The sequence below is a fragment of the Rattus norvegicus genome, chromosome 16, assembly GCF_021556685.1.
Source record: "Rattus norvegicus strain SHRSP/BbbUtx chromosome 16, alternate assembly SHRSP_T2T, whole genome shotgun sequence".
NCBI lineage: Eukaryota > Metazoa > Chordata > Mammalia > Rodentia > Muridae > Rattus > Rattus norvegicus.
Window position 1 is genome coordinate 86,323,935 of NC_141549.1, and position 12,798 is coordinate 86,336,732.

Consider the following 12,798-nt stretch of genomic DNA (forward strand, 5'->3'; position numbering starts at 1 on the left):
GAATGGAGTCAAGCTTCTTAGATGGCAGGAGCTTCAGACAGAAAATCCCACCCTCAGCTAACTGTCTTTAAGCTTCTCTTCAAGTGTGATATTTCAAACGAACTGACCTTGGCTTTCAGATAGAAAATCTGGCAACCTGAGACTGTTGTCGAGTCTCTGCTAAATATGGGTGATTGGGAGCCGCTTCTCACACAGACGCTGCAGCTCCTGGAGTCTCTTGTCAGGCTAGTTTCTCTGAGTGAAATGAGTGGGGGAAAGGGTGGGGCCCTGCAGAAGCTAACGAGTGGGCTAAACTGCCCTTGCTCCAAAGCAGTAGCTATAGGGAATGGTAGACACCAACGAGGAGAGAACGTCAGTTGCATACCTTCTGGTGTCCATGATCCCGAGGCCGGGACAGACTCAGCAATGGGCAGCATGCCACTGGTTGATTAATTAGTAACCTCCTTTCTTAGTGTGAACTTTCCCACCCTGGTACTTTTGATAAAACAGTCTGAAACAGGTCTGTGGCAAGGTCAGGTTGTGGTTAGAGGCACGGGGGTATCCCACGACCCTGAATTTCTCGGGGCCCAGGTACTCAGAGGTGGGGACAGTTGGGTCAGCTTAAGTCTGCTGAAGTCCCCCTGAGTTTTCCTCTGTGTGTTCTGGAAGGTTCTTCTTCAGCTCACGCTAGAGATGTGGCCCTGGTGGTGACTGGAATTCACATTCAGAAGTAGGCACAGCACAGGGGAGGCTCCTGACGTTTGAAATGTCAGGAGGACTATGAGAACACAGGCCGAAATGTCTGGATTGTGAGTCAGAGAGAGGAGCAGATCTGACCACTGGGCTTTATGTGGATAGCTGTCAAGTGTCCCCATCTACAAAATGTAAAATTAAGAACAGCTCACCGTCCTGGAGGCACTTGTTGGGCTCTAACATAACGTAAGTGTCTCCAGATGGGGTTGTTTTGGGCAGAGCGTCTCCATGGTGATGCAGCCTCGAGGATGCTGTTGAAAGAACAGACTTCTGGAGAGCCAGAGACCATTATTAGCACACATTTAGTTTGAAGGAACCGATACCACCTGAAGCAGAATATGGGCCTAAATTTTATTTCTGAGCCGACACAGCATCTCTAATAAAGCTTGCTAAACGGTTCACCCTGTGTCCTCGCTTCCCTATTAACACCACATTACTGTCTATAACAGCTTAAAACTTGGATTCTGCCAAGCGCTTTGGGAAGTGTGGCATGCATATCCATTCTGTGTTTGTTTTCACTCTCTTGGCCACTTTACGTACTGGAAGCTGTGTAAAGTCCAGATTTCAATCTTGTCTTAGCATAGTATGTTAAACCTCTCCATTTTGAAGAAGTTCCTCTCAAGCTCTTGCTGATGTCCGGTTAGCAGACAACCCATGAGGCTTGTAATAGCGTTCTTTAAATGAACATCCAAGCTTTCATTGAATGTAAACACGCGGATCTGAAAGTCAGCGCATTCCCTGGTTCTTTCTCTAGTCTTTTGCAGAGCTCTAAGTCTCTGGCAACACAAGCAAAGCCCCTCTCATGGAGCCCTGGTTCTCTCGTGATCTTAGGTGTGAAACCCTTAAGTCAGAGCTGGGCCTTCTGTTTGACTTGCCGCACCGTTCACACAATACTCAAGTGAGCCTGTTTCCAACAGACAAAGGACAGCCAGTTTTGTGACACGGATTACCGAGTCCAAGGCTGCATGCCCTAGGTCCCAGGGATTTCTCTATGAAATGTGTGACTCGTATTATTCACCTACAAGTTCTGGTTCTGCGGATGAAGATGCTGATGTCATAATTCAAATCTTTTTAGACATTACATTCATTTATTTATTATGGATGAAGGTGTGTGTGTACCTGTGCCTCAGCACACGAGACAGTCAGAGGACAGCTGACGAGGATGGGGTCTCTCCCTCCATCACGTGGGTCCTTGGGGTTGGTGGCCAGTGCTTTTATCCACGGACCCATCTCACTGACTCTCAATTCTAATCTTGACAGCACTTGGAAAATGGTCTCCTGTTTAACCTTTTTTCTTCTTCCTTTCTTTCAGGGTGATTGTGGTGGCTCTGGCTGTGGAAAATGTGACTGTCATGGTGTGAAGGGACAAAAGGTAAGAGCACACACTTCGTGATCCTGTCTGAGTACTGCCCTGTCCCCTAGATCATGAGCCTAACTGTACAGTCAGCAGCTTGGGGGTCAACCTCCTTCCTGCTTTAACAGTTTGCCCAGAGCAGCCCAAGGGAAGCAAAGTGTTTAACACTGTTCTGGGCAACGTTGTCACTGTAACAGGAGTTCTTCAGGGATCACCGTAATCAGTGACACTTGGTGTGGGAAGTCTAGAGAGCCTTCTCACGTTCACCGTAGGGGAGTGAGTGAGCTGGTATGCTATCTTTTGACTCAGTGGTGCTTTTCGGAATCGATGGATGAGCACTAAAGTCAGTGTACTTTTTTGCAAGAAAAAAAATTCCTTTAGGCTTTGAAGGCTTTCTGCTCAAATTCATATTTTTAAAACAAGCTTTCATCTTTTACATACTTGCCTAGATGTATTCATAAAGATGAGCACTTGTTTCTCAAATTTAAAACAACAACTGTCTGAACAAGTTCTCTTCCTTCTTGTTTAAGAATCGTGGATCCAGGAAAAGGTATTTTTCTTGCTTTTTGGTGGGCCAAACTCTCCTTTTATTTTTAAATATGATTATACCATTTAATTCCACACATGTATATTATATAGCTTGATTATATCTGCCCCAAACATTCCCTTCCCATCATCCCTCAGACCACACTGTGGAAGTCTGAGCTTTGAAGCCAGGACTCCCGAATGACACAGGAATGTCTTCCCTTCCCAAGGACCTTTTCATTTTACTTTTCCTGATATTTTAGATTGCCCACACCTTAAAATTCATCTGGGCTTGTTGTTCTTAGAAATAGGACAGGGGCAACACATAACTCAGAGAGAGCAACCGCCACCTAAGTGGGAGAGAACGTTGAAGCCAGACAGAGGTTGTGATCAGTTTCTGATGCATGCTTTCTAAAGTCCCCAAGGAACAGGGACAGTGTTACAGTGCCCAGTCCCTTCTGTGGACACTGGAGGATCTGAGGTGGATTGCCACATGGCTTTGTGCTGTGTTGGGCTCTTGAGTTGCAGATAGATCTGAGTGCTATCATCAAACAATCAATGACAATGACAGACACACCTTTGACTCTCAGTGATCATTCTGTATTGCTAATGTCTGCACTGTCCCTGCCTTGAAGACCATGTCATACTCAAATCAGATAACTGATTGGCCTTGCATATAATGGCTTTGTGTTCTCCCAGTGGATCTGTGCGAATGCTGTCTTAAATGATAGGACCTGGATGCTTTTGCTTGTTAAAGATTCCTTCTGCTAGCCCTTGGGATGGTAAAGGCAGTCAGCCCCTGGCATCAGCTTTATGCATGAAAGTTTGGCATTTGTGCATTGCTGGACTAGGACTTGTTTAAGAAGCCTTTCTCAACCCCTGGCCATGGCAGTCCTCATTTATGTAAACTACAACTGGTCTGGAGCAGGATAGGACAGCTTCCCTGGTGAAGTAGGATCAGGGCCACCCTGTGTTCTTACACCAGACCTATTTGGATATAGGCTAGACTCTGGTGTCCACACATATGTGGGAAAACATGTTAATTTATGTTCCTTCATCAGTGGAAACTGCCCATGTCCTTTTGACAAACACTATACTAGCAAAGTTTAGTCTTCCTGCCTTAGTGATTCATGCAAAAGGCCTTCCCGCAGTCCTGGCTGCACAGAGAGTATTAACTAAGTATCTCGAATCTTCATAGAACGCTTTAACCCAGCGGTTACCCAGACCCTTGCCAAAGATGTGGGAGGAAACACATTGCCCTGTCGCTACTCATTATACTGCCTGTGATTCATGACCCCTCTCCACACGCTTGGTCTGTACCACAGAGATAAGGTCATCGCATGGAGTGCTCCCTCACACTGCTGTCTCTCTGTCTAACATGCATGTGGTATCAGATGTCTGACAGGGTTGGAGATAGGGCCAGTCTGGAATCCATCCTTCTGTCTCTAGCTTGAAAATCTGGGAAGCATTTGGTGCAGTGTCAGAGGCAAGCATTCACAGGAGAGCTTTCCCCCTTTTTGGGTAGATGACTGGCTTGTGGCTTGACCAGCTGCTGAGGCCCCAGAGATGTTTCACAGTTGCCCAGGTCCCCTGTTCGAGTTAACAGATATCTTCACACAGACAACGATCGCCCACAGACACTAGAGCTAGGCTTCAGTGTGTCAGAGTGGAAAAGAAAAGGAGGGAGCTTAGTTTTCCATGTCTACACCAGATCACGCATGGTGACGAACACCTTTTTAAAGGCGTTACCATGATGCTTACCTTACCGTGGAGGAAAACAGCTAGTGCGGGTTCTTTACTTGAGTGTGATAATTTTTTCCCCCTGGAGGTTTGTGTGCATCGGGGAATGTCTTGCAGCCTCCCTGGTGTCTACACACTCAGTTTGTGAAGTGCACTGCCCTACTGTGATGAATAGAGATGTTTCTAGCTATAGCTAAATATGTCTTGGGGTAGAGAATGAAGAACAACTGGATTCACTCACTCTTAGCAGCTGCTGGTAGGAGCCCTGCTAGGTTTCATTCGTAATGTCAGGTTGTTGAACATCTACAAGATCTATGCTGCCCTCTAAACCAATAGTGGTTGTAACTGTGTCTGGAGGATCCCCAAGAACTCAGTATGTTCCCCTCCGGTTGTAGGCAGTCCTTCCAGGTCTTGTTTTCAAAGAGTGAATGAGGCTGTCGGACTGTTAGGCAAACAGACCGCAGGGAACCACGCCGTGACAGGGAGCTGGACAGGTGGGCCCTGTGTTGCAGTTCCTCCTCCTTGAGGTAGATTGTGAGAGCCCTACCTGGATTACTAGCAGCTAGTCAGTCTCAGGAAAGGCCTGTCCTTCCATCAAGGGTATCGGTTTAGGGGTATACCAAGAGATGCATACACCTCCCTCTCAGTGAGCATTCCCATAGGAAACACTGGCACCCAGGTGGCCTTTGAAGAAATTCATAGTTCCGGTTAAAGCCAGTGAGTCTTCATCGCTTACTAGGCATGGTACCTCCTTGGCTTGCTGTGGTAGCAAATGTGGCCTTATCAAATATGTAGTGAGGACCCAAGTCTAAGACCAGGGACACTAGCTTCTTCCACCCACTGTGGCTGTCCCTACACATTCTGCGGGCTTTTAAGAGCTCGGGTGGGCTTACCTGTCTATCTGTGGGAGTGTGATTGGTTGACTTGTGTTTGGCCATTTCTAGTTGCTCAGAGCATAGGGTTGTATCTCGCGTCAAAGACGTGCTAAGTAGGAGCTAAGCCCTATCTTCAAGGAGCGCTCATCATGGCCAAACCCAAGAAGAGAGGTGGAATTTTCCATCCTTTCAAATCTAAGTGTTGCATTACGCTGCCCGTCCCTCATCTCTGCGGGGCCATGCCTCCTGTCTCAGAACCGGAAATTCCCTGATTCTGAGAGCTTCATGGCTTGCATTCTAGTCATTTTTGGGCTATGCTGTGATGATCACTAAAGATGCCTTAGGCCATAACATCACTTTTAAGATGCAGGACTTTACCCTCTCTGCATCACAAACACAGACCGCTTTCTTAGTCATCATTAGGTCTGAGGTGACATTCTCTCCCAAGGCAAGGATTGTGCTTTACTGGAGAATTCAGTAATCTTCCATTTATAAATGCATTCATTTCATTGTCTTTTTTTTAAAGTAGAAAACACCGTACTCATGATTTTATTGTGAAATACAAATGTACAAGCACGGTGTTTTTTTTTTTTTAAGTATATTTTGCTTCATGTATGAGTTAGTGGCTCCCTTTTTATTCCTTGCCATTCTTCTATGTCTCTGTGTAATTGTTTAAGTTGAGGCCCTTTAGGACAACAGGACAAGATGATATTGTTATGAGTTAAGTAGAAAATTGTAAATTTATTTTCCATAAATTAAGCTTAACCAAGTATATTATTTAAACGTTACGAGGTAGCCTATTTCTCCCCAGAAAATGCATTTTCTTCACACATAGCACACTCTTGTGAAGATTCTTTGGGATGTTGAGCCGGTTAACCGGTTTGAATGAACAGCAGGTTATTCATAAGAATATGTAAGTTTTTAAAATACCTTCTCTGGGAAGATACTTCAAAGAGTTTTGGTTAGTGGAATCTAGGGTGTTTGAAAAGGAGATCTGCTTTCTCATTTTCCCCATACGAGGGATTTAAAAATCATACCGCACAAGAGAAACACCACTGCTCACCCTGAGATAGTAAAAGACTTTCTTACTAGGCAAAGGTTAGTGTGTCCCCCAAGAGTCTCTAAGGCCGTCCCTAGCATTTTTGAGCCTGAAGGCACGTCTTGCTGTTTGTCAGGGTTCTGAAAAGTCTGGAGAGACAGTGAGTGGTATTCTGTTAAGTTTCCCTAAATGCAGTCCTCGGCTGCCTTCAGGATGCCAGTGCCTGTCCTTTGGTTTGGGTAGATTGTGAAGGCACCGTGTTTGGGAAACAGGCGAAAACCTGCACACACATTTTTTTTTGCCACAGGTGGCTCGGAATCCTTTCCCATCAATTATCCCCCAAGGAACCCTCTGGGTGTGGCACAACAGGGCTTCCTCACACCTCACACTTGACAGGTGCTTTTGTTTGCTGCCCTCGACTCTGGTGTGGGTTCCTCCATCTCTCGATGAGTGGCCTTTTAGTGGCCACTCATCAAGCCTTTCAGGCTAGTTGCTCAGATGAGCATGTTCCCAGAGCTAGTGTGCAACACCAAATTCCACTCAGGAAGCTAAACGCAGGGCACACCTGACAGGGAGGTGGGGACAGTGTTTTTTCAGAGTCGAGATAAATATGAGGAACGTTTGCGTGCTGGCTCGACTCACCACATGTTCACAGAGTGCAGACCCATACTCCTCTGTCCTGACAGAGAGGAAGTGACCAGCCAGCCTGCAGCCCCCAGCCTGTCAGTCACAGCAGAGCTGGGCGGGCTTTGTTGTTTCTGCCGGAGAAAGTGTGAGCTACGCTTGGGAGGCCTTCCAGAAAAGCATTAACCACCCACCTCTAGCCCACCTCTTATTTTGTTGCCCATTTCCAAAATCACCACCCTGTGGCTTCCAGGAGGACCAGACTCCTGTACCCGGTGTCCCAACGTTCCCAAACACGCGGTGTTCTGACGCTAACCACTTTTCCTGTAGTGCATTTCCTTCCAAGTTCTGCCCAGGCCACCCCACCCCCCCTTCCTTGCCAGCAGCCCTTAGTCAGGTCTCGCCACAGGGTGTTCTGTATGAAATGTTACTGCGTTTCTGAGAACGCAGGGCTCTGTTGGGTCTGGCTGCAGCTCTCTGGGCCATGCATGTTTGTCTGGAGGCTCTGGGGATGCTCTCTTCCGTTCGGTGGGTGATATGGGCCAACACACTCGTCCTTTTCCATGTCTATCTGGTGTCTTGTCATGCCAAGATTTTTTCCAGATGTTCCAATTTCCCATTTCCTCACAGTGCGCATGAATCATCCCCTGGCTCCCCAGTCGTGAGAATCGACTTGGATTCTCACAGTCACCTACTTTTGTCTTTTTTTTTTTTAATTTTTTTTGGATAGAATTTTTAAGAGGATTTTTTTTTTTATAAGAATCGTCAGAATCCCGGGACATGTTCATAGTCTGCCACGGGGAAGCCACTAAGAGGGATCCATGACCACGTGGGCGTGTCTTGGTCTGCACGCTGTGTCCTGCTATGTCTCCCTGGTGTATCAGTACCCTTTAAGGGACCTGGAGCTGCCTCTGCCACAGCTCACATTCACCTGCCTGGATCCCAACATTAACTCCACGTGCCCCTTGGCTGTGTGCTTCCGAAGCCGGTAGACTCCGGGGTAACTCCCCACCGCTCTCCGCTTGCAGCTGTTTGGAATGTAGTTCCTCTAGCACAGCTTGGAACATAGGAAATGGGTTTGGTTCCCATGTTCAGAAACAACAGTAGGGAATTTAGTGCCTTGAAATCAGGTCCAGGGGTTGGCTCACGGCTCTGGCTAAGAAGTCCGTGGCCCTGGGTATGATACATAGTCCTAGATCTGGAACGTTCAGCTTTAATTGGAAGTGGATTTTCCTGGAAGATTGGCCATAGAATTCAGCCAGTCCACAGTAGGGTCCCATCCTGCGGCTTTGTCAGCCTGGCATTGAGTCTGCACTTGCATCGGTGAGGCAGGCATCGGCAGTTCTTGTCTTCTTTCTATGAGACTACATACACTGCATCCGTGAGGCAGGCATCGGCAGTTCTTGTCTTCTTTCTATGAGACTACATACACTGCATCCGTGAGGCAGGCATCGGCAGTTCTTGTCTTCATTCTACATGGCCAGCATTACAGTATTTTCTTCTTGTAGCAGTGAACTCAATGTGACATTGGCTGGCAGGAGAAGAACTTTTGAAGGGGACAAAAGGAGGTCGTGTGTTTTAATCAGAGATCAAAGACTTACCGTAAGCCCTGACAAGTGAGACCTTTGCCTCTGGATTCCGCAGTTGTCAGGAGTACACAGCATACACTTCCAGGCAGCAGTCAGGCTGATAATGAAGATGGAGGGTGGGCATCGGGGGGCTACACCCTCAGATGACATTAACAGAGCCCTGGGTCCTTCCTTGTGAAGTGATTGGAGCATGGTGGGCAGGCAGTTAAACAAAGGGAGAATTAGAGTTAACGAGCGTTCCAGACAGCTTTGGGGAAGTGTCCCCTCTTTGTTGTAGTTTTCCCATTTGGCAAACCCATTATGAGGTCAAAGGTACAGCTCAGCTCCGTGTCTGCCTATAGTTTAGCATACCTCCTGGCTAATTAGACAGTTTCCATAATGGTAATATGCCATGCTTCTCTACCTTCCTAGCCCTTCCTAGCGCTGTGACCCTTTAATGCAGTTTCTTGTGTGGTGGTGACCCCCAACCATACATCATCCCATTGATACTTATAGCTGCAATTATGCTATGTTATGAATCATAATATAAATATCTGATATGCCACCCCTGTGAAAGGGTCATCGGACTAACTGGTCATGACCCGCAGGTTGAGAACCATCACTTGGCTTCATGTTAAATCCACTCAGTTTCTTCCCGTGGGGTTCTGGTGAGAGAAGGTGGTGCTTGAGGGGTGATCTCTAAGGCACTGCGATGAAACCACTGGGGCATTGGGTCCCTTGGTGGGGTCCCCTGTTCATCCTGCCCATAGACCCATCTGCTAATAGAGGAAGGGTACTTTCAGACGTGGCTGCTAGCTGGGACTCTCCCAGGTACTTCCTGGGATCGCAAAGGCTTGTCCAGTGTCCTGCTGAAGCATTTCACATCTAGAGGTCAGCTTGTGGCTCTGGGTGAGAGGTTCATGGCTCTTTAGGTGGCTGTGAATTCCAGGGTCTAAATTACCCAGCTCCAGGTTTAGTTTGGGGAAGGTTTCCTCTGGAAATTCGACAAAGAGATTACATGGCCACAGGAAACCCCCTGAGCTAGAAGGTTTCTAAGCACTTCAGCGCTCTGTCCCTCTCCCCTGTGTGGAGTTTCTGTGCTCCCAAGGCACTGGAAGGCTTTGGTAGTGGTTAGTCAGGCAGGCAGCCCTTACCACGTAAGCACAGTGGGTCCTCGGAGCAGCAATGTGGCAACAGTACAGAGATGCCGCACGCTGAGCACTGGGTGACCCTGAGCAGCAGCACGCTGGGCTGCAGTTGAGTGGCCTCTGAACTTTCCTCCCTTAAGGCACCCCAAGTTTACCCTCAATGGACAAGGGTACATTTTCGTTATGGGAGTTTGTTCGAAAGCTTGCTGTGGTACTCTGATCTAATCAGATGCTCATTTTTATGGGGGAAAAGAAGGGCCCCAAAGACTCTTATCCCTGACTGTGTTCTTACCCAGAATGCCAGATATTTTCTCCAGAACCCTTCCTGCCGGCCTGAGGAATCTTATAAACAATCGTGATTCATCCCTGTGGGTGATTCGGGTGTGCTCCCTCTCCACTCTGCCTCCCGCTGATAAGGGTTTGGAGCCCCAGGGGCTTGGTGCCTTGCTCAGAGGTCCTTGGTGGAGAGGGCCACACTGTCCATTCCTGGACCACACACAATGTTGGGAACAGACTAGTGTAGACTGTGTCCCCTCAGCCTGGTTCTGCAAGGGCACCTTCCTTCCGGCCTCCCTCCTCCCAGCCTCCTTTCTCCCAGCCTCCTTCCTGGCCTCCTTCTTCCTGGCCTCCCCATCCTGCCTTAGAAAGGGGCTACTCATTTTTCCCAGAGACAATGAGGGGCAGTTAATTGAGCATCTTGCCTCTCAGGGCAGAAGCAAAATACAGTTGAGGGGACTTGCAGCTGAGCTAATCGTAACATTGTAACCTCTGATTGAGGTTAAAGTAACATTTTTTTCTTTTTCATGGGTTGTCAATTGCTTGTCTCTATTGAGGAGCAACCATCCTGATGATTCCAAAGCCTGATGATAACAGCTGGGCCTGAGGTGAGGTTGAGCCAAGGCTTGGTTTCTGGGCCCCAGAGCATCTCTTTGCCTCTCTTTATGGAATTCTCTCACGTTCCTCCCTGAGTTACTAGTCCCTTCTCAGTGTTCTCTCCCCACGTTGTCTGCTCACAGCTCAGTCTTACCTGATCTAGGGTGAGCTCCAGACCCGTGAGGCAGAGATACAAATTGATTCTGGGATGTGCATATCAGAAAAGGGGGCCAGGGACTTGGATATTTTACATACAGCATCAGGATGGTTTTCTTTGTCTTATTCCAGTTAAGATACTGTTGTAACAAAACACCCCAGATTAAGTGACTTCCTGGAGGCAGGAAGTCTGACTTCATGAACTCCTTGTCTGATTGTAGCCCACTTCCTTCACAGACAGGTGTTCCCTTGGTGTCCTCAGGCTGGGAGAGACCATGAGCTCCCTAGGTTCTGCTGACTCCTTCTTGACCACATCACCTTCCAATGTTTGCCCTTCCCCTTCTTCATACCACCACCTGGGGACTAGCGCTCAACACGTGAGTCCTGGGTTCAGATGTGAAGTTCACCTGGAGAGGAGGACACGCCTGTCCTTACTGCACCTGTCCCCTCAGGTGGACAGCGCAGGGCAGCTGTTCATGCAGCTGTTTCTGTGGTCCTCTCTGTCTGATACATTCCTTCGAGGCGATGCTTGCAGGAGAGACGTCTGACGTTGTGTCTTCCGGCAGTGTCAAAGACTCCGACCTGCTGGTGTTTTATCGGCAGGAGCTGGAATGTGGTGGCTTGCAGGACGCTGAGCTGATTTGAGGTCAGCCGTGATGGTGACATTTTTAAGTAGACATTTCCTCGGGGTCAAATGCTTTTCCAGTGATTGTGTTCTGGGAAAAGAGCCCCGTGATTCAGCAGAATTTAGCAGAGCACCTCCATTCCTCATTTCTCTAGCAAGCGCTGAAGTGAAACATCTGAGACGCTGGTGCCCATGGGTTTTTCTCCTCTCTGGCTCATGTGATGCCTGACAGGAGAGCTGTCCTGTTTTCTATTTCCCAATCTGCTTAGGTCTCCATGTTTTATCTCCCAAATATTTTTCCTTGGACATGGGAAGTGGCTGCTATGATTAAAAGGAACTATTTAAATCTAGCCTGACTTCCTCTAATGGCTTTTCTGATTGTCAGAGGGATCTTTGATTTTACTGTTAGATAAGGACCAGGAACTGAAGAGGAGGGTGTGGGTTCTAGCTCACGGACCCAAGACTGAGCATAACTACTTCCTTTCTGTGGATTCTGTGGATGCATGTTCTCTGCCCAGTGTGTATCTTTCACTTGTTTATCCCAGCCTGGGACTGTGCTCTTGCCTTCTCTAGGACACAACTGTCTCAATGGCCCAGATAGAGAAAGGGTGGGGGAGACACACAGACAGATGACAGACAGACAGATAGATAGAGATAGGTAGGTAGATAGACAGACAGACAGACAGATAAATATACAGAGATAGGTAGATAGACAGACAGACAGGTAGATAAATATACAGAGATAGGTAGATAGACAGACAGACAGACAGATAGATAAATAGGCAGATAGATAGACAGATAGATGGACAAACAGACAGGCAGACAGGCAGGCAGGTAGGTAGATTTTGAGAGATAGAGATAGATATAGAGATAGACATAGAAAGATAGACAGACTAGAGACAGACAGACAGACAGACAGACAGACAGACAGAGTTAGCCAGTGCTGGTGCCTAGACAGGACCCAGCCTTCTAGACAGTGTGTATCTCAGACCGTATTGTGCATATCTTCCATTGTTTCAAGCAACGTGAGCACCCAGTGCAGGTTAAATTGGGCTGACTAAGGGCATTTGTTTGTACAGGGACAGGGACACTTTGTACTCTGTCCAGCGTTTTGCTCCTGAAGTTATTACAGCGAGGCTCTTCTTCACATAATTTATAAAGTAGCCATTGGAAGACAGGGTGGGCCAGTTCTTCCATTCTCTAGGCCCGGCTGTAGCTGTGGGATCTCTAAGGACCCCGTGGAGGAGGGACAGGCCTCTGTTGGCCTGGAATTCTGTGTGTGAGCTCAGGATTTCCAGAGTGAACAGCTGTATACCTGGGAGACACGGGGAGTCCTTTGCGTGCTTGGCCTATGAGTCTCCTCAGCTTCATCATTTCTTTCAGACCTCGGAGCCTTGGAGTGGGCACTGTGCTGGCAAGCCTCAGTGCCAGCTTCTGTCCCTTCCCTCGCCGTCTCTCACACAGCTGTACTTGGTCATCTGCCCTCTAATCTCTTGCTGTTGTTGTTATTGTTAAAATAGCAAATTACATGGGAGAATG

The 12,798-nt window shown here is 47.7% G+C and overlaps 1 protein-coding gene across 2 annotated transcripts in view; it reads left to right on the top strand.

Annotated features, from left to right (window-relative positions):
• Col4a1 (collagen type IV alpha 1 chain) overlaps positions 1-12,798 on the top strand; it is a 110,887-nt gene that overhangs the window by 39,810 nt on the left and 58,279 nt on the right. For both annotated transcript variants that reach the window (NM_001135009.1, XM_087587991.1), the window contains exon 2: positions 2,045-2,104. In NM_001135009.1, coding sequence (NP_001128481.1) covers positions 2,045-2,104 — 60 coding nt within the window. The remainder of the gene's footprint in view (positions 1-2,044; positions 2,105-12,798) is intronic.